At 43.6% G+C, this 22,385-nt stretch overlaps 1 protein-coding gene and 1 long non-coding RNA gene across 2 annotated transcripts; both read left to right on the forward strand.

Annotated features, from left to right (window-relative positions):
• Nucleotides 1–2,659: 2,659 nt before the first annotated feature.
• Nucleotides 2,660–19,013, forward strand: LOC121829606 (uncharacterized). The gene is made up of 3 exons (XR_013051621.1): nt 2,660–3,302; nt 12,915–13,090; nt 18,463–19,013. It is a non-coding gene; the product is annotated as an uncharacterized LOC121829606 (long non-coding RNA).
• LOC107400359 (histone H3.3A-like) lies at nt 7,450–8,559 on the forward strand. Its single transcript, XM_076573261.1, has 2 exons — nt 7,450–7,807; nt 7,960–8,559. The coding sequence occupies exons 1-2, from the start codon at nt 7,505–7,507 to the stop codon at nt 8,089–8,091; spliced, it is 435 nt and encodes a 144-aa protein (XP_076429376.1). The 5' UTR covers nt 7,450–7,504; the 3' UTR covers nt 8,092–8,559.
• Nucleotides 19,014–22,385: the final 3,372 nt, after the last annotated feature.

Genomic DNA, 22,385 nt, shown 5'->3' on the forward strand with positions numbered 1-22,385 from the left:
AAAACTCTATTTAAACTAACATTATTATTATCATCAATTAGACAATACATCTTATGAAGGTTTCATCTTCATAATAATCCACAGGTAAAAATGCGCACGCAGTAGGACGGGATGCTTCCATGAGATAAACACACTACATTACAGGCAGTGGGGATCTCCCCACACCCATTCACACCATGCCAGATACCAGAGAAAGATGGCAGCAGCAAACAAGTAAAGGCACAGCAGAAGCAAAAGACATTCTGGAGTCTGTGGTCTCAGGGCCTTGCCTCTCCAAGATTCACCCATCAGAGATCCGTCTCTTGGTGGACTGACACCCCGGCTCCTCTGACACTGCCACCAGCACACTGCAGTGACCAAGTTCCCCAGATGTGTTCCTTCACTCTCTTCCATCACTGTTCAACACAACCCTTCCTAAATTCAGGCTACACTGCATAGCTGTCTTAAGAATGATATGTTTGATATCTAAGGGAGCAATTCCCCTACTGTTTGCCATTATTAGTGTTTTCTTTTTATTAACCTAACAATTCTACATAAGACCACATAAAATTTTAGATCTAGTTTTACTTTTATTTATGTACATGACTGTGTGTGGGTGTGTGAGGGGTCAGTCTCTGTTCAGACGGTGCCACGAAAAGACAGGGAACATGAGAAGCGCCAACCCCTTCTGCAGCTGTTTGAGCAGACAGACCTGAGTGTCTGGAACACGAGATGACGAACTCATAACGGAGTCCCACCTAACTGGAGACCCTCTAACTTGGTACCAAAGCCCAGGGCATTGCCTGCTTCTTGCCCTTTGTCTGCAGACACACTGCCTGGCATACTGCACCTGCCCCCTGTGCACCCTCACATAAGGCAGGTTGCATGCCATTCGGACTCATTGGGCAGTAACTTAATATGACCTTGTCTGATTGGGTAATGAATGTATATTTGCCAGTGAGCATACACATCAAACCAGATCCGCACCTTGGCATCTGCATTCCTGGAAACTCCTAGAAACTCTGTCTCCCTCACCCCTCCCCCACTGAGCGACAGGTAAGAGAAAGAAAAACCCCACAGGTGTGTGCTTGTGAATGCAGGTGCCTGTAAAGGCCAAAAGAGGGGGGTCAGCTCCCTTAGAGCTGGAATTACAGGAGTTGTGAACCATCTGAAGCAGGTGCTGGGAACCAAACTCAGAGTAGGATACAAAAGTAGTATACACTCTGAACCACCGAGGCAATTTTCCAGCACTTATACTGGAATTTTTGATAAAACCTTATTGACTGATTCATTTATCTATATCAGTTAAGCACAGAAACCAAATAAGTGCATAACCTCATAAATAATCATCTAGTAAGTGTCCTGGTTTTGTTCCTATTGCTGTGGTAAACAGATAAACACCAGGACCAAACTCAATGTGAGGAGCAAGGAATGTCTTTGGCTTACACTTCCACATGCAGTCCATCGCTGAGGGCAGCCTGGGCAGAAACTACAGTGGGAACCTGGAGACAGAAGCCAAGACAATGAAAACGAACGCTGTGGCTGGCTCTCCATGGCTTGTTCTCCATAACCCAGGACCACCTGCCCCCAGTGGTCACCTTCAATGGTCTTGTCCCTCCCACATTGATCACTAATCAAGAGAATAGGCCAATCTGATGGAGACAGTCTCTCACTTAGGTTCCCTCTTCGCAACTCTAGCTTGTGTCAAATTGACAAAAAACAAACAAAAAAACAAAAACCACCAGCACAGTAAGGAAGAACTCTTTCTCTCTCCACTCCCACCCTGTCTCTCTCTTCTCCCTACCCCATGTCTCCTCCCCAGATGTCCCATGCAGTGGCCACTTTCCTCACCATAGCCTCCCAGCTGTGATGATTTTCTTCACTATAGCCCAGGAACAATGGAGCCAGGCAACTAGGGACTGAGCTCTCTAATTACTCCAAAGGAATCTTTCTTCCTTTCCCATTTTTGTCCTCGGGTGTTCTGTCACAGCAACGGAAAGCTGTCCTGTACACACGGTGCCCCTCCCTTTTATGTTTTCTGTGTGAGGCAAGGTCTGTGTGTGCTCAGCAAGGGAGTTGGGGGGCAGGGTGGGCTTGTGAACGTTTATGGCATTCTCTTCTCACACTCCCTAGTCTTCATGAGTTCTCCATGGTGTCTATCTCCGAGAGTCCTCTCTTCTTGGCCCCTTGCTAGGAATTTCAGATTTTGTCCTTATTATTTCACATGCTCATGCGGCTAGGCTCCCTTCTGGGGCAAAGAAGCAAGAGAAAAGAAAGTGATACCAAGTTACTCCCCACACTTCAGGATGATGGGTTCCTTTCCCCCATTCTCCTGCTGGAGAGAAAGCCTTTTCTTCCACAGTCTACAGATTCAGCTGAACAGGAATGCAGCCATCTTGAGTCATAGGCACCATGCCTGTCCCAGAGTGACCCTGATCATTGGCCCTGACTGCTTTCCTAGCTCGCTATAAATAGACAAAAGCATTAGTGTGGCATGTGGAGCTTTAGAACTGGACCCTGGTGCCAGGAATGTGCCCGATTCTTTGATATTAGCTTACAATAAACCAGGCACCATATGGCTTGGATGAAGTCGCTTTTGTTCTGACTGATATGCGTGCCCTCCTTGTGACCCAGTAGCAGGGATCTACTTAGTCTTTCTGCTCCCTGGGCCATAATACTTCCACCAGAGGCTTTCCCTGCATACTGCAGGCCGGGCTGTCCTGGGACTGACACATCTTTGGAGGCTGGTTCTTTCACAGTGGGATCTGGCCCCGGTCATTTCAGAACACCTAGAGTTTCAGTGAGTCCTATGTGTGTGGGGGGGAGGGGGAGGAGAGACTCTACCCCTGCATCCTTAGTGCCCCGCCCTCCATGAATCACTAGAAGAATGGAATTTCTCCCAGAACTCCCCCTGCCTGTGGATGCTGCCTGAGATTCACTTCCTGAGATTGGCCAAGAAGCTGTGGGTAGAAAGCAATGGAAAAGCCTCCAGTGCGGTCATCCTTTCCCCCATTCCTTCCACCATCCACCTGCTTTACACAGAGAAAAGAAAGCCGGCCAACTCCCGCGGAAACCAGAAGCCGGTTTCCTCCACTTAAAACTGCATTGCTTTAGATGTCTCTTAAACCGTGTGGTGCTCCACCCTTTTCCTTTCCTTTCCTTTTATTCTGAAAGCACTTTGGCCTTTGGCCTGTAATGTATTCCCCACAGTCTAGACTTTGTGCGTAAAGTCTCAGATTGGATTCCTTTTGCAAGACTGTCAGCTGTGGTGTATCCTTCCAGTGAATGACATTGTGTCCTTCCAATGAGTGACAAACACTGTTGTGAGTTTTTCTGTAATCTTCATGGGCAATGACTTAGGGTTTTTACTGCTGTGATGAAATACCACAACCAAAAGCAGGTTTGGGAGGAAATGGTTTATTTGGCTTATACCTCTATCACTGAAGGAAGTCAGGACAGGACACTCAAGCAGGGGAGGAACCTGGGGGCAGGAGCTGATGCAAAGGCCATGGAGGAGTGTAAATTACTGACTGCCTTCTTACAGCACCCAGGACTACCACAGTATATTGGGCACTCCCACATGAATTGCTAATTAAGAAAGTGATCTATAGGCTTGCCTACAGCTGACCTTTTGGAGGCAATTTGTCAATTGAGGTTCCTTCCTCTCAGATGACTCTAGCTCTATTGAGGTGACATAAAGCTAGCCAGCACAAAGATTATAGTAAGCCTTAACTTCATTAATTTATTAGTGAATTCAAAACGACAGTATTAAACTATACAACTTTTTTAAGTATATGTATGTTCACTCTCACGCATGCATGCGTGCACATGTGCGCATGTACTATGTGTGTGCAGTACCCATGGAGGCCAGAAGAAAACATTGCATCCCATGGAGCTGAAGCTACAGGTTGGGAGCTGTCTGGAGTGGAGGATGGGGGGAAAACCTGGTGTTCTCTAAAATAGCAATGAGTGCTCTTAACTGCTGAGCCATCTCTCTAACCCCTTCATAACTTCTTTCTTTATTAATTTATTATTAATTTGGAATCATTTTTAGAGGAGGCATGCCCTGCATGTTAGTTACTCATCCCATTTCTGTGACAAAGGCAACTTAGGGAAGTAAGGGTTCGTTTTGGTTAACAGTCCCCCCTGGCAGGGATGACATGGTGGGAGACGCAGGAGACAGCTGGTTACAATGGTCCACCATCAGGAAGCAGAGAACAGTCAATGATAATCATCTGGCTTCCTCCTTTTTAGTAAGTCTTCGGACCCCAGCTCATGGGTTGGCAGCACATTTAGGATGAATCTTCTTACCTCCACTAACCTAGTCTAGAAACTCCCTCAGAGACACCAGGTAATGTGTTTCTATGGTGACTCCAGATCCCATCAAGTTGACAATCATGGTTAGCAATCACCTCCTCCACCTACTATTTGGTTAGTCTGTGGTATGGTTTTTTTCCCACGGATGAGTCAATTTAAGTTCTCAGTACTTTGTCCCTTGCAATTATTTTCACTGAAGCTCAAATAGCTTCATATTTTCTCAAAAGGAGTTTCTTGAGTTGGCTCCCAAATCCTTTCGACATGAGCGCTGTAGTCTTTGAGACTGACCTCGCTATCTGATAGCCAGCAGGACAGAATGTTCTGGACACACCTGGTGCACCTCCTATTCCAGACTCAAAACCAGCCGTTTTCCCAAGAAACCTTGCTATTCTTCCGTGGGGAATCCAGTGCTGTTTAAATACCATCACCTAGCTGCTAGGGTGTTGATTGCAAGGCTGGTCATTGTTTTTAGGGCATTTGAATAGGTAGAGCTATGATAAGTATTACATAGAATTACATATACATTTAAAATACCTAACAAGTTCATATAGACTTCACTTTGAGGTCACCAAATCTCACACAAACTTTTCACATCTTCTTCCTTCCACACCAAGAATCCTAGCTCTTAAATACAATGGAGTTGACAGCATAAACCAGTAAACCATAATTATTTGTTCTAACCACATGGTATGTATAACAGTCTCAGAAAAGGAGGCTAAATAAAGATATCGCCACCTTGCTGAAAACATTACTTAAAACTTTTCTAAAATTACTGAAAACATTTTTACTTACTGAAAATATTTTTTAAATATTCACATGCTCACTCTTGTTTGAAGAGCAGTCTAGTGCTTACCGCATCAGAGCCCATGTCCATTACACACTACCCTCGCTTCCTCTCGAATCGCATTTACTTTTGGTTGTTGTTGTTAATCTGTTTCTTTTTTGAATTAGGTTTGCCAAGATTTATTTTATTTTTCATTATGTGTATGTGTGAGTCTGGGTCGGGGGGAGTGGGTCGGGCAGTGCACATGAGTGCAGATGCTGAGAGGGCCAGAAGAAGGTGTTGGATTCCCTGGAGCTGAAATTACAGGCAGCTGTGAGCTGTCCAGTGTAGATGCTGGGAACTAAACTCCGATCCTCTGCAAGAGCAGTATACACACTTAACCAGCTCTCTCTTAGCTCCTTAAGTCCATTGTTTCTTAATTAGCCTATAAACGTAAGGAGTTTGCTTATGGTATTTTCAGACACACATCTTGTTTGTGCTCTGCTCACCCTTCCCGGGTCCCCGCCCTCTGGTCCCCTTCTTACCCAACAGCCCCCTTTCACTTTCCTGTCATGTGACTTCCACTGCCCTCTCATGATCTTCTTTCTTTAAACCTTATCTACTTTTAATTCTAAAACAATGATCAGTGTTAGCCAACTCTTTTCATGTCAACTTGTGGGCAAACAGTCTGGTTATTTGACCATCATTCTGCAGCTGATTCCCGAGGAAGAATGAGTGGACAGGATTTCCCTACCTCCTGCACGGTTACTAGATTGTTCTAAGTCTGCTTGAAAGTTAGTTTAGCTGGATATAAAGTCAATACCTCACACTTTCCTTTATTTGAAAAAAAAAAAAAGGTCATTTATTGTGAAAGTCTTACTATGGTATAATAGTCAAATTTTTCCCTTATAAATTGTATATCTTTTAACTATGTGTACAAAAGATTTCTTTCTTTTTTTAATCTAGCAGTTTTGGTAGAGTGTCTCAATATTGATCAATCTAGGCTGATATTCTAAGGTATGTAGTGCAGTTTTTTAATGTATCTTTTCAAAATAGTTTTTTATTGTACTTCAAATGAGTTATTTTGAATGCTAGGGCTTTGGGGGATTAATCAAATAGTACATGTAAAGTGGCTAACACACTGACTTACATAATTAGCACCTATTTAATGTTTGGCATAAGTTAAATATCAAAATTCTCCTCCACCTGAAGAGGTGAAGAACAATTTCAGGCTAAGATTTCCATTGTTCGGTGGACAGAAGAATCCAGTCATGGCGAGCTTGTGTTTACCACTGGCTGTCAGGAGCTGAAGTTCCCCTGTTACGCACCAGTGGAGGAACTGCCAAGGTGTGCTGCTGGCTTGGGTTCTTCAACTTTGGAAGCAGAATGTATCTGTAAGTTCATGTCCTAGACTACACTTAGAATCCCAAATAAGATAGGTAAAACATACTGCCTTCTTACTCCATGTGGGACTGGACTCTAGAGGTGCAGCTGGGAACTGGAATTGATTGTGTCTGTAAGAAGCACTGTGCTCTTTATCTTCCTCATTATACCTCTTTTAGAACACTGACCAAAAGTCGCAGATCTTCCCTTGACCTTGCCAAGGAGACCTCAAAGAGCAGGTGCATTCTGGGATATGAACCTGAAGGCTCCTCACCTCCATCCATAGCAAAATTCTCAGCATTCTCCCAGATGCCATCACGGTTTTAGGCACACACTAGAAAAGCGCTATGTTGGTGGTCCCTGTTTCTCCAGCCTGTCTTGGAAATGAGCCATGCGGTCTGTTCCAAACACTTTCCCTTTGGCTCCTCGTTGCCAAACTGATAGTCCTTTCCATTGGTGCTTGACTTTGCAATAAAATGCAGGCTGTTAACTGGGGCTGTATTAACTCTGGAGGGATCCATGCCACAGACACCAGCAGGGTTTGCCTGGCTTTCCACGCTTCCCTTTGGTTCTGGGCAGCTGCTCCAACCCAGCACAAAGAGCCCTCTTGAGCTTCCCCTGACAGATTGGGTGGGTGCTCAGGAGGGTGCTCAGCATTCCAGAGTCAAGGAACATTGTTGGCAGTCGCCTTCCAGGGTTTATTCACAAGAGTGGGAATGTCTCTTTCTGTAGAGGGTCACTGACCGTCATACAAAATGATTGAATACCTCAAAAAACCAAATACATATCATATAATTTATATGTATTATAAATATCCCAGCCACATTGCATATTAAAATTGTTAACAGAAAAACATGTTAGAGATGAACAAGTAACAGAACAGAACACCAGATCTCATTTTGTGAGGCTCTTTGAAAGATAGATTGGAGAAAGAGGGAAAGAAAGAAAATCCTGTTAAAAAGAAACAAAAACAGGCCGCCGCTCCCTAATGCCAGCGCTGCCTCTCGCTTGCAGAGCTTCAGCCGAAGGAGAAGTGGGGGTAAGTAAGGAGGTGCCCATTCCATGGCTCGTACAAAGCAGACTGCCTGCAAATCCACCGGTGGTAAAGCACCCAGGAAACAACTGGCTACTAAAGCCGCTCGCAAGAGTGCGCCCTCTACTGCAGGGGTAAAGAAACCTCACCGTTACAGGCCTGGTACTGTGGCACTCCGTGAAATCAGACATTATCAGAAGTCCACTGAACTTCTGATTCGCAAGCTCCCCTTCCAGCGTCTGGTGCGAGAAATTGCTCAGGACTTCAAAACAGATCTGCGCTTCCAGAGTGCAGCTATTGGTGCTTTGCAGGAGGCAAGTGAGGCCTATCTGGTTGGCCTTTTTTTTTTTTTTTTTTTTGGTTTTTCGAGACAGGGTTTCTCTGTGTAGCTTTGCGCCTTTCCTGGGACTCACTTGGTAGCCCAGGCTGGCCTCGAACTCACAGAGATCCGCCTGGCTCTGCCTCCCGCGTGCTGGGATTAAAGGCGTGCGCCACCACGGCCCGGCTGGTTGGCCTTTTTGAAGATACCAACCTGTGTGCTATCCATGCCAAACGTGTAACAATTATGCCAAAAGATACCCAGCTAGCACACCGCATACGCGGAGAACGTGCTTAAGAGTCCACTACGAGGGGAAACATTTCATTCTCAAAAATTTTTTTCCTCTTCTTCCTGTTATCAGTAGTTCTGAATGTTAGATATTTTTTCCATGGGGTCAATAGGTACCTAAGTATATCATTGCGAGTGGAAAAATAGGGGACAGAAATCAGGTGTTGGCAGTTTTTCCATTTTCATTTGTGTGTGAATTTTTAATATAAATGCAAGATGTAAAGCATTAATGCAAGCAAAATGTTTCAGTGAACACATTTCAACAGTTCAACTTTATAACAATTATAAATAAACCTGTTAAAATTTTCTGGACAATGCCAGCATTTGGATTTTTTTTAAATAAGTAAATTTCTTATTGACGGCAACTAAATGGTGTTTGTAGCATTTTTATCATACAGTAGATTCCATCCATTCACTATACTTTTCTAACTGAGTTATCCTACATGCAAGTACATTTTTTAATGTTGTCTGTCTTCTGTACTGTTCCTGTAAGTTTGCTATTAAAATACATTAAACTATAAAAAAAAGAAACAAAAACAAAAGACTTTGGTAAGTTGAATAAAACCCAAAGACTTAAGGGGCATTTAAGAACACACGCATAAATGCATAATAGTTATATGCATACATATATACAGATACATGTACTTAACTGTATTCAATTGAATGCATATTCTATTGTATATATTCAGTGCATATATTCAGTTGAATACAATATTAAATATGCATACAAACGTATTTACACACACACACACATACATATGTGAAATAAAGAGAGAGGTGAAAAAAAAATCTGCTGTCAACTCCCTTTCTCTCTCCCCTCCTCTTTCCAGCCCCTTTAGCCATCCTTGTTTGCCTCCTGCAGACACCGGTGGATCTTGGAAATGAATCTTAGGACCCAAACCCAAGGTCCATCACCCATTCACCTCCTCTTGATAGTCCAGTGGCCCAGCACATCTCTGTGCTGTCTCAGAAGACCTGGTAACTGAGGGCAGGATGGAGAAGGCACCAGAAAGGGCCATGGACCTCTGCGACAGGCCTGAGATGAGCATCTCCTCCACATCTGCTGAGATTTAGGCCACCACATGCTCCTCTGGGTGGAAGTGGTACCTTCTTATAAGAATCACCCTGGGGAGAGTGAAGAGTAAGACAGGAAAAGAGGACTCAGCATCAGGTTTGAATGTGGAATTGTGGGAAATGCTCTTTCTCTGTTCCTGGGGCCATTCAAGTCCCAGCTCTGAGATCTGGAGGACTTTGGGACCCTTCTGTGGGGCTGGCGAGGCACCTGAAATTTGACTCAGGATGAACATGGTGTTACTTTGTTTCTCTCTAAATTGTATTGCCCACACATCATTGCGGAAATTCCAGCACTAAGTCCTAATTAGATCATCGACTGACCAGTGCCCTGAGGGAAGAATTAAGGAAAAGGACATGTCCTAGTCTGTTATAGGGTTGCTAAGTGGAAATCATGCCTTTTCTTTGCAAGGGTCTGGTGGTTTCAGAGCAGTCTTCTCTAGAAGACTTGCTGGGTTAGCAGAACACTTTCTCAGTCACTATAGGGGCAGCAGCAGAATTAGTGGTAACAAGAGACAGATGCCGTGGGGTAAGTCCTGAGGTACCTGCACTTACTCCCCAAAATGCCTCCTTAACATTTTGAGGATGACATAAATAACAAAATATATGATGCTCACATCACTGAGCAACTACCCATGAGGGCTAGTGTTGACAAGATCTAGATCACCAAGGAGACATGACCCCAGGCTCATCTTTGAGGGATTATTTAGAGTAAGTTAGCCCATGGTCATGCCTGGGGACAGATTTCCTTGATCAGGTTAATTAAGGAGGGAAGGCTCACCCTAAAAGTGGTCAGCTGGGGTTCCTGAGCTTGTGAGCTGAGCTGCATAAGCTTGCAGAGCACCAGCATTCACTGTTCTCTGCTCCCTGAAAGTGGATACAATGACCATCGGCCACCACCACTGTCCCATGGATGGATGCTTGCTCCCTTCTGTTACCTCTGTCGAGGAATTTTATCAGGACAATGGGAAAAGTAACCGATGATGTCATCATAACATCAACAGCGATTCCTTATGCAGAGATGCTTTCCATAAACAGTCCTCCTTAAATGCCAGATTCCCTTCCTAGATTAAGGTCTTGGTTGCTGTTTTCAGATGGGAACAGGTTACTGAAACCCAAAAACAGCAAATAGCTGGCGAACGGCCCCCAAAGCTGTGAACTCAGACCCAAGGCTCCAAAGCCACTTTACACTACCTAAGATATAAGATACTTCACTCACCCTCTACCGACCTCATCACTAGTTCAGTTAGGAAATCACTGGAGACGGGTGATGATGTCACATAAAGGAAACGAACAGCCGCAGAGGGAATAGCCTAGACTCAGGCATCGATCCCCACATTGTAACATTTAAAGAAGTGGCTACAGGTTGCTTTTCTGCTTCCATTGTGTTCAGATAATTAGAGGTAGGCATGAAAAAAAAGACTCTGGCTTGCTCTCTGGTTTGTGCATAGCTTTCACTGGAAGCTGAAGAATGGATCTGGCTCCGAATCTGAAGATTCCCCAAGTCCAGCCCGGCATGATTTCCTCTACTAATTCCATTTGTAGAGACCTGGCCTTTGTGTAACCTGAGCAACTGCTGGACCACTCCATTTTGTGCTGTCATTTGCTTCTCTCTGGAGTCATTAGCCTTGCTCTTCCCGTCCCCAGCTCAAAGTAAATGTTAGTTACCGAAAGAAATTAGCATGCCACAGAGGCTTCCTCTAGCAACAAAGAAAGCATTACAGTCACGTTGCCGTATGAGCAAGCCTCTAATTCAGATACATGATGTTTAAAACAGCCTTTAAAGACGGACCCTGGAAAGCTTTTCTTTGGAAAAAAAAAAGCATGACATAAAAATATAGGTTTGGAAACTGTTCATGCTGGATTCATTTTTTTCTCATGCATGAACCCTTTCATTTGATATTTACTACTGACTTATTCATGTCACTTTGAGTTGCAATTATCTCATGAGATTCTAATAATACTTCTATTTGTAGCTTGCATGAGGCTATCTAATGACATTAAAATGGGGACGATATTTCATACTCATTGAGCAATTGGAGAATAAGGTGTGCTGGTTAGTTTTTGTCAATTTGACACAGGCTTGGGTCACCTGGAAAGGGGGAACCTCCATTGAGAAAATGCCTCCATAAGATTGGCCCATAACCAAATCTGTGTGGTATCTCTTTGATTAATGGTTGATACAGGAGTGTCCAGGATAGGTGGTGCCACCCCTGGGGAGGTGGTTCTGGATTGTATAACAAAACAGGCTGAGCAAGCCATGGAGGAGCAAGCCAGTAAGCAGTGTTTCTCTATGGTCTCTGTTTCAGTTCCTGCCTCCAAGTCCATGTCTTGAGTCCCTGCCCTGACTTCTCACCACAATGGGCTATAGCCTAGAAGTTGAAACAGATGCTTTCCTCCACAAGTTGCTGTTGGTCATGGTGTTTATCACAGTGATAGAAATTAACCTAAGCCAGGAGGAAAACCCTCTGAAGGCTTGGAGAATGACCTCTTCCTCTGCATGCAAAGTGGGCTATCACTAGGATACTCATCTCTGCCCAGTAAAATCTGAAGACCTGAATGCATAAGGTGTTAAAATAACTATAACCTCTGGGGTATTTTTCATTTCAACCCCATCTCACTTAAATGGAAGAAGGTCAACTCACACTACAATCCTCCAGGTCCCTAACAAAAAGGACGTTAACTGGTGCTTCATCTGCTTGTTAAACAGAAAGCTATAAAAATGATTTTCTTTTAGGAGGCCCATGTGAATGTACACTAACACAACAATGTCCTTCATGCAATAAAGACAGGCTTTGAAGTATTGATCTGGTAGACATGAGTTTTCTACCTAAAACAATGTAGCCATGGTGAAAGTGTCCCTGATCAGTCTTCTCTGATTGGTTTATTTATGTCCCCTCAAAGAATTGTGGACAGCTGAGTCTTGCTGTTTAGTTAACATTGTAGCCAGTGAATTATTAATGTCAATTCCTTCACTCTAAGGCTGGGGATGATGCAGGCATTCTGGAGTTTTCTTGGTATGCCACAAAGATATCACTCAAGGGCTGAGGAGCTGGCTCAAAAAGTGCTTCCTGTCAGAGCATGGGGACCTGAATTTGAGTTCCAGAACCTATATTAAGGAAACCAGGAGTGGTGTTTCATGCTTGTAATCCCAGCACTAGGGAGGCAAAGATGGGTGGATCCCCAGCTAGCCAGCCAGCCCTGCCAAATTGGCAAATTCTAGGCCAATGAGAAATTCTGTCTCACCAACAGGGTGGATGGCACCTGAGGATTGATGTCCGAGGTTCTGAACTCCACATGCACACTGCACGCAAAGATGTCACTCAAACCTCATTCTATCACTTCCAATATGTTAACACAGGCTGTGTGATCTTTTTAAAATACAGATGCTATTGTTTTCACATAAGGGCCTAGAAATCTTTCCACAGCCACAAATAATGCAAAGCAACATGAAAAGGCCTTACATTAGTCTATAGGCAGAGCAGAGTTAATGGTGGATTTCCATCCCCTGGGCAGCTTCACAGGAGGGGAGCAGAAGGAAGCTTGGCCTTTATCTGTAATAACATTATTAAGTCCAACTTTCAGAAGACAAAAAATTGAGGCAGGTAAGCCTGGAAGCCACTTGAACTGACTCAGCTGTATCAAGAATCATGCTCAGGTCAACGTCTCCAGACTTCCCCCTTCACTGTGATGAGGGTCCACCTCCCGTCAGATGATGTGATAACACACACCTGGGGTCATGATGTCCTCATCTGTTTCAGTGACAGTCAAAAGGAGCTAAGTCACTTTCACTCAAGTCCAAGTGCAGCTTGGTCCCCATTTGAAAATAAGCCTGGAGTAACTGCAAGTGCCTCGGGGTCCACGTGAATTAGCACTTCTTCCAGACCTCCTGGATAAAGTGCTGAGATTGCGCATAGCATCACGGACAACACGGTCGGTGAGTATTCTCCTTGCAGTTGGTACTCATTAACTGAATTAACAGTATCGAGATCGAAGAGGCAGATGCCAGGAGCATTTGACTGAGAAAAGATCTGAGCAGATGATCCAATACAACAGTGCTGGATGCCAGAGTCCACTCCAAGCGGCCCTGACTAAGCAGCATTTTTAAAATTATTGTTGGAGTTGTTAATTTGCGCGGTGTGTGTGTGTGTGTGTGTGTGTGTGTGTGTGTGTGTGTGTGTGTGTCAATTAGAGAACAATTTGTGGGAGTTGGTTCTCTCCTTCCACCATGTGAGTCCCAGCGATTGAACTCAGATCAACAGGCTTGGTGGCAAGCGCCTTTACCTGCTAAGCCATCTCACCAGCCCTAGGAGGCTTTTTCTCTGTACTCACGTTCACTCCAGCTCTATGAAAATTCAGACTCTAAAAGCCAGGTCAAGACCTGGCTCCTGCAGTAGATCGACACCTTAGTCTTCCCATCCTATTTGCATTGGTTGTGTTTCCCATTGCTGTGGGAAAATACTCAACAAAGCAACATAAGGAAGCAAAGGTTTGTTTGGGCTGATGGTTTGGGGGAACAGTCCACCACGGTGGGACAGGCGTGGTGGGAGGACCACAAGGCAGCTGGTCCCATGGCATCCTAAGTCAGGAACCATACAGAAGTGAATACTGGTTCCAATCTGGCTTTCTACTTTTTATTCTGTCCAGGACCTGGATTCATAGGATATTGCCACCCATATTCAGGAAGGATCATCCTACCTCAGTTAAACCCTTCTAAAAACACCCTCGTATGCTGTGGATATTGTTCTATATAAATGAAACACTGATGGCCAGTGACCAGACAGGAAGTATAGGTGGGACAAGGAGAGAGGAGAATTGGGGAAACAGGAAGAAGGAAGGAGAGACACTGCAGCCACCGCCAGGACAAGCAGCATGTAAAGACGCCGGTAAGCCACCAGCCACGTGGCAAGGTATAGATTTATAGAAATGGGTTAATTTAAGATATAAGAACAGTTAGCAAGAAGCCTGCCACGGCCATACAGTTTATAAGTAATATAAGTGTCTGAGTAATTATTTTATACATGGATTGTGGGACTGCAGGGCTTGGTGGAACCTGGAGAGAAGCCCTCCAGCAACACTCGTAGACACAGGAGAGGAGTGTAAATGCATCTAAATCCAGCCAAGATGATTGTGGAGATTTACCTTCACACCAATACAAGAGATGTATCTCGGAAGTCCAGTGATCTCCATCAAAAGAAGAATGTCAGCACACAAGAGGGAACTGTTTTAGTCAATTTTTACGATGTTGGCTGCCATAGTGACAGATGAGAGAAGGAAGTGAGGGTAGGAGAAAGTTGTGAACAGAGCAGAATTGCCCATGAGTACCACTTAGGGGCTAAAGAGACTCCTTGTGGGGTGGGCATCCTCATGTCATTTAACTTGCTTGCACACAATATTGGAGAACAGAGGACATTTGTATTCTAGAACGTGGACTCAGATCAACCTAGAAAGACAACTGCTCATTCTGTGCTCTACTCCTTAAGCCACACTTCCTGGTTAAGGGGACTGTCCTTGACATCAGAGGTGTGCAGATGCGGGCTATAGCAGACCCTATGGGTGGGCTGTCTAACCCTCTCTTTTATTAGCAGACCTACACCTCTGCATGGGGATTCATCTCTCATCTTCTTCACGGGGTGGATCTTCATTAACTTCAGACAATCGTAGTCGTGATTGGTTTAGAGGTACATGTTGCTCAGTTTACAATGAATGAGACTTTGGGAGAAATCTGAGCATGGCAGAAAGCTCTAGAAAAATATATTTATTTCTTTACATAGAATCTCACTATGTAGCCCTGGCTAGTCTGGTCATCACTAGGTAGACGAGGGTGACCTTAAACTTGTGGTGATCCCCCTGCCTCAGCTTCCTGCATACCAGGGTTATAGATATGTGTCACCACCCACAGATCAATATTTTCTTAGGTGGAAAAAAAACAGTCCCTCTTCTGGTAGTATTATCTTTTGGTAGTAGCATCTAGCTGTAATACCTACAAATGCACACCCTTCTGACAGTGCAAGACAGTTCTGACAGCCAAGGACAGTCCTGATAGCCAAGGAAAGGCAGAATCAGGGCTTTCATGACATAGTTCAGCCACAGAGTTCACCACACCTGTCCAGGAACTTCTTGTTAGATATGACTCAGAAGGCCAGGGATACAGTTCAGTGGTAGAGCACCTTCTGTGTCTACATAAGATTCTAGAATCAACCCTCATTATTAAAAAAAAAACAAAGAGAGAGAGAAGCGATTTGGTAAGAACCATGCTTTGAGTTTTGATCTTTTCCCAAAGTAGAGACACATGGTGTCATAGTCATTTGAGATGTTGGGCAGGCACAGCAAGCTACACCTCCCAGCACATCATCCTCAGGGAACTTCCTCCCCAACACTCTACTGTGCTTTTCTGAGGGTTATGATGTTGGCAGGTTGGGTATAGCACATACATTTTGCATTAACACTAAGTTTAGCAAGACACAATCCCATTCATAAGTACAGGAGTATCTACATTTTGTTTACCCAAAATGGTCATTTTTATTTCTTGAAATAATTCTCTATAGACAGCTATATATTTGTCCACACTTAAATCAAAAGAAAGAAAATCAGCCCACCATGGCACATCCAAATAGTATTTTCCATTCTCCTGCCTCATGTGTCCCAGGGGTGCAGACCTGACTTGAAGAACAGATTCACATAGATACCAGAAGAGCATAATCCCATCTTCTCAGTATTTTAGTACTGTGGCTTTGAGCCTCGGACTGATTGAGCTGTGATCACAAGTCAGCCACATCTCCTGACAGGGTTTGTGTTCCAGTCCAGGGCAAAGAAGCACCTAGAATCTGCTTAGTGACATCCACTTACCCCTCATTGCTTCCACCACACACATGTCTACCTTCAACTCCAAAGCATGACAGAGCACCACACTTTTCTTTGTTTACCTGGGCCATCTGCCACATTCCACTTCCTTAGCTAACCAGTGTGCCGGGCTTTGGATGCACAGTGTCGCCCATAGGCTCGTGTGTTTGAATAGTTGGTTCCTAGTTGGTGGTGCTGTTTCAGAATGTTGTGGAACCTTCTGGAGACAGAGTCTCTTTGGAGAAAGTGAGTTCCTGGAAGCTGGCCTTCAGATTTGGTAAGCCAGCTCATCTCCCTGTCCACTCTCTGTCTCTTGTTCCATCAAGATGTGAGGAGGTGGAGATTCCTAGCCACACACTCCTACCTCATGAGGCTACCTCCTGCCATGCCTTCTTCTTCATACTGGACTGTATCCCTTCAAACTGTGAGTCAAAATAAGCCTTTCCTCTCTTAAATCACTTCTTATTGAGTATCTGGTCACAAGAGCAGAAAGAGTGATGAGTATGTCATAATTCTGTGTACTTATAAGACAAGTTGAGTCCATCATCATGAAGATCATCCTCAAATATCCTCAGAGCACAGAAACCCATTGAAAGCCTTTCTCTGTAGTAAATCAAAACCTTAGGTCTGCTTTTCCCAGTATAGACTATCTGGTATTCTTAATCTCTCAAAGATGCAAATTGAGGCTGAGAGTCTTGTCTGTTAAATATTGATGAGACTCTGCCTTCTCTCAGGCAAAGTCTGTGTTCCTGATGCGTGAAGGGGAAGCGCAGTTCGCACAATGCGTTCTGTTCAGACTTTCCACAGCTTCCTTAGAAATACATCATTTAGTCCCATGTGTTTCTTTTTTCTAATTTGATGACAAAAATAAGACATAAGTAAAATGAATATTTTCCAGTGAAGAATGATTCCTCAAGAGTAGAGAGAAATGCAAAGAATCTTGTGTTCTGTATAAGAAATTATGGTAAAATAATAATAATAATAATTAGCATTATAATGTGCCAGCAATTAGGAGCAGAGAGAATATTTGAATCCTCTAAAAGGGCCAGGTGTAGGCATGTCTGTGATCTTAACACTCAGGAGGCAAAGGCAGGAGAATTACCATACATATGAATCTAGCCTGGCCTACACAGCAAGTTCAAGGCGAGCCAGAGCTACATAGTGAGATCCTGTCTCAAAAAGGGAAGGAAGGAAGGAAGGAAGGAAGGAAGGAAGGAAGGAAGGAAGGGAGAAAAAAAGCATATACAGAAGACCAGCTGAGACATCCAGCCTTGCAGAACTGAGCAACTACTAGATTCTTGAACTTCCCATTCACAGCTAGCCATTGTTGGACAGCAGCCTGTAAGGCATTCCAATAAATCTCCATATACACGCATATATATGCATATAGATATATAGATGATATAGATATAGATATAGATATAGATATAGATATAGATATATAGATATAGATATAGATATAGATATAGATGAAGAGAGAGATTCATTACCTGAGTTCTGTGACTCTGGAGAACCCTGACTAATACAGGACTCATCTCTGTCTGTATGGACTAATTTGATGCCTGTGCACATGCATGTCATGGGAATGTTAATTATCATGTAGATAAGCTGGTTGTAAATGTCATGGGCACAGGCTGGATTTGCTCTTCATAAGTAGGATTTGCAGGTAATTACAGTGGCTGATCAAACATCTCCGCAATAAAGAGGCAATATTTTCAGCCTGGTGCCAAGCTCTACTCATTTCCTAAAATTGGTACCGGCCACTTTAGGACACAAAGTCAAATGATAATATTGTTCATAGTGACCATGACAACAGTAACAAGCCATGGTGCATGTCACTTACATCAATCATGAGTCAGAAATGTTCTGTTGCACACATTAGCTAATCCATCGCAAGAACAGCTTCACCACTGAAGGGCACTGTTCTGATCTCCTGCAGCCCTGCCACCTGGGCTCAGATCCCCCCTCACCAAAGATCTGCTCTTCTGGATGGAGATGGGGTACAGAAAGAGGTTAAGGAGGTTTAGAAGCAAGTATAAACAGCGGGGATAACCATGAGTAATGGGGAAAGTCCCCTCATCTCTCCTTCCCTTGGGCTTCCGGTTTATTACTTCAGATGTATACACCTAGTGGTAAATACAGTAACATTTTTTTTTTGAAACCCAAGCTAGAAGCTACAAAAAAAATGAATTTGGGAGCTGATACTTTGATTAAATAGCAAGGCAGAGATTCACAGCAAAGTGTCTAAAAGAGAGCATTGCTCTTCCTCCCTGTTCCAGATGGTTTCTTATAAGAAAATAAATTTAGACTCAGGAACAAAAGGATTTATTAGAAAACACTTGGAAACACACGGGGATTACACTGGCAGAGAAGATACTTGTCTCTACACGTGTTGATAATTCATATTCATCTAGTATTCAGGTGGGTTGCATGGAAGTATTTATGTTTGCATATTAATGTTTACAGAAATGATTTCTGCTCCGTTCTGTGCCCTGCCGAAGAGAAGTGGATGTCGGAAAGAGGCAAGACATGAAACCCAAGGACAACAGGAGAGATGAAAGTGATATAAAAATATTGATATGCACAACCTATGTGCTGTGTGGTGCTCTGAAAATACAGTGAGATTTGAAAATTTGTTCGCTTTTGTCCACCAATAAATCATAATTTGATTGGGTCATTAATAAAGGAATGTCAAGTCTGGGGAAACTATACTGGCTGAGAGTTCCACATGACACCTAACAGAGAAAGAGATGGGGAAAGACGCTCAAAACATAGTTTCTGACTAAAAACAAAAGACACAGTAGTCTGGGGAGATAGCATGCATGATTAGAGGCTCATAGTGGTATGCACTTGTAATCCTGGCCCTGGAGATGTGGAAAGAAGTAGGACTCACTGGCCAGCTAGCCTAGGAGTTGTTGAACTCCGTGTCCAAGAAGGTACATGATGGTCCTGGACATTGACACTCAAGGTTGTCCTCTGGCTTCTGTATACACACATGCACACACAATCACACACATAAAAAAAGAAGCAAGATTTTCTAGTGGCAAAGGAGCATTTGCACAATGCCCCCACGCCCCCATCTATGCCTGTCCCTGTAGCTGTGAATGAGGAAATCAGCCGAAATAATTCAAACTTCACAGTCTATGTCTGTTCGCATAGGACAGCTCTCCACCTTCCATGCTTCCCTCTGGAGGCTCCTGTTAATACAAATGTCCTCAGCGGTCCAGATGTCCTTTACAGGACCATCATCCTCCATCTCTGAGAAGCAAATCAAACTACTTAAAAGAGCCCTCAGAGGGTCTGCCACCTTCTTCCTGTTCCAATTGGATCCATGAGTGACTGAAAGTTTACCAGGTTCATAGAACAGTAATTCCATCTCTTCATCTCTTACTATCTTATATCTCAAGGAATGGAACCTGAGATATCCCAATGCCACGGCCTTTCCCTTAACCAGTAAAGGTGATGACACACATGTTTGTCATCACCAACTACTGAGAGATGTTTCAGAGCTTCTGGAAAAGAAAAGAAAATGAATGCCTACACTTGTTGCATCAGCATTTTGCCAGATTTGTGGGGTCCTCATTCAGGCAACACCCTCTGTAAATGTGTTTTAACTGGTAATGCATGGTCAACTCTTCAGTTGTGTTTATGGTCTTAAATCTCACATCTCCTGACCACAGCTGATTGACTGGGAAGGGGTGGAAAGTAAGTTAAGGGAATGAATCCGTAGGCTCACTATGTCAATCAAAGTCTGAGAGAGAAGGAGAGACAGACAAACAGACAGAGAGAGACAGACAAAGATAGAGAGGCAGAGAGAGAAGACCAACAGAGGCTGGAGAGAGATTAAGACCACTTGCTGAACTTCCAAAAGACCTGATTTCAGTTCTCAGCACCCACATGGTGGCTCACAGTATCTGTAACTACAGTTCCAGGAGATCTGACACTTTTTCTGACCACTGCAGACACCAAGCACACACGTGAGACAGATAGATGATAGATAGATAGATAGATAGATAGATAGATAGATAGATAGATAGATAGATAGATAGATAGATAGATAGATAGATAGATGCAAACACCCATATATATAAAATAATAAATAAATGAATCTTTAGGGAGAGGAGAGAACATTTCATACTGGGATTCAGAAAAGAGTTGAGTGATATACATATTATATTAAGGAACCAGTGCATTTGACACAGTACCCTTGGGCTGGCAAGGGCTAAAAGCTGCTGGCCCCACTTGACCTGATGTGTAAGAGGAAAAGTGAGTCACTGGAACCCAAAGAGGAAAGTTGTATCAGGAGAGCTCTCTGGTAGGAAGTGTTGCCTCTGATGACAGATATGGTCAACTGCAGCAAGGCAGCATGGGACAGACTGAGGTAATATGTAATCCAATCTTGTTCTTTCCCATCCTCTCATCTCCACCCAAAGCCTCTCATTAGCCAAGCTGAACAAGAAGACAGTGCCCAGGAGCCACTGGGAGTCCACTGGGGTCATTTTGTCATGATAGAGCAGGTAGATGAGGTTCAGAGGGGCAATGGGTCTGCAGGAGTTAACTGTAATGTCCACACGCTCTACCACATCTGCCATCCACATCTCATGCCCGACCTTCTCAAGGGGAAGTCCTTATCTCCGCTGGTGCAGACACACAAAAATGTATTAATAATTCTGTCAGTGTAAGACATATAAAATTAGTTAGCATTAGTGATTCTCCTAAAAGGCCTCAGGAGAAAACAGGAAAAAAGTAATTATCACACAGAATGTAGTTGCTACAGTCCCTGTTTTGGCAGGTACTCACAAGGCCCAAGTTGGCATTCATGGTGCCCTTGCTTCATGCAACATTCCCTCTCTGTTTGCAGCAAGACATCTGTAAAGTGACTTCATCCTTATTCCTATAGGATCTGAGTCTTCAGTGGCACTTCCTTTGTGGGGTTGCTCCAAAATTCCATTGTCTGGTACTAACAGATATGGGGTGCCAGGTTCTAGGCACAAGCTTTCTTACTCAGATTATGTAGCAGCAACTTAATGTCCCTTTAGGAATCAATATTGATGACTCATGAAAGGTCAGTGAGCATCTTTTAATCAATCTAATGGTGTGTGGAGCCCTAAATGACCATGGAGGGAGTTTCAGCTTTCCCCTATTGACAATATTCTTCTGTTCCCTGGGAGATACACTCTTCTATTGGGTATTAGGATCACCATGTCCACTGAGCCCAAGTTTGTAGAGATGGAAAGCCAAAATAATATGTCACCAATGCAGTGAACCTTCACTGCAGAAAATCCTAGAAGAATAATGTCACAAAGAAGGAAAACCAGGGTATCACTAGGTCTACGCAAAGGCAGACAGACCTCCAGAGAAGGCAATTATACACCTAAAAGTGTCTCTTTCTTGTAATTATTTTAAGTAAATTTAAATGTCATGTGAATAATGACAGCAATAAATAGGAGAGGAGGAGTGGGAAGAGTTGTTTGAAGGTGTCCTTGATATTTACAAAGTAGAATAATAGTGTGTAAATCTGATGGGGCACAATTTAAAGATGCAAGATACAAATTCTAAGATAACTAATAAAACACACAAACAGAAAAGGCTACAGCTACTACAGCAGTGAAGGGGGAAATAGACCAAGAATAAGCCAAACAAGCCAAAATAAAAAACAGAACATTCCACTCTTTCCCTGCAAATGGTGTGGGTTAAATTTCTTTGGGTAAGTACTCAGGAGTGGTATAGCTAGACTATACGATAGTTCTAGTTTCAGTTTTTTTAGGGATATAACTAGAGTTTTCCTGCCTTGCCCACAGTCAGGACAAATCTTTGTCACCCGCCAGTCCCACAGCCACTCAGACCCAACCAAGTAAACACAAAGACTTATATTGCTTACAAACTGTATGGCCATGGCAGGCTTCTTCTCAACTGTTCTTACAGCTTAAATTAATCCATTTCCATAAATCTATACCTTTCCACGTGGCTCGTGGCTTACCAGCATCTTCACATGCTGCTTGTCATGGTAGCAGCTGTCAGTGACTCCTTCCGCCTTCCTGTTCTTTCTTTTCTCCTCTCTGTTAGTCCCACCTATACTTCCTGCCTGGCCACTGGCCAATCAGTGTTTTATTTACTGACCAATCAGAGCAATTTGACATATAGATCAACCCACAGCAGAGTGACCTCCATATAGGTTTCCAGAGTGGCTGTACCAGTTTACATTCCCAGCAACAGTATGCAAGGATTCCTCTTGCCCCACCCTCTCCAGTATTTGTTATTGTCTAAAATCAAAGCGTTTATAACTGAGTTAAACCTGGTTATACTAGTTACCTTTCTCCTTGTTATAAGCAACTTAAAGGAAGAAGGGCTTGTTCTGGCTCACGGTTCATGGGAGTCATCCCATCCCA

The sequence above is a fragment of the Peromyscus maniculatus genome, chromosome 5 (assembly GCF_049852395.1).
Source record: "Peromyscus maniculatus bairdii isolate BWxNUB_F1_BW_parent chromosome 5, HU_Pman_BW_mat_3.1, whole genome shotgun sequence".
NCBI classification, from domain to species: Eukaryota; Metazoa; Chordata; class Mammalia; order Rodentia; family Cricetidae; genus Peromyscus; species Peromyscus maniculatus.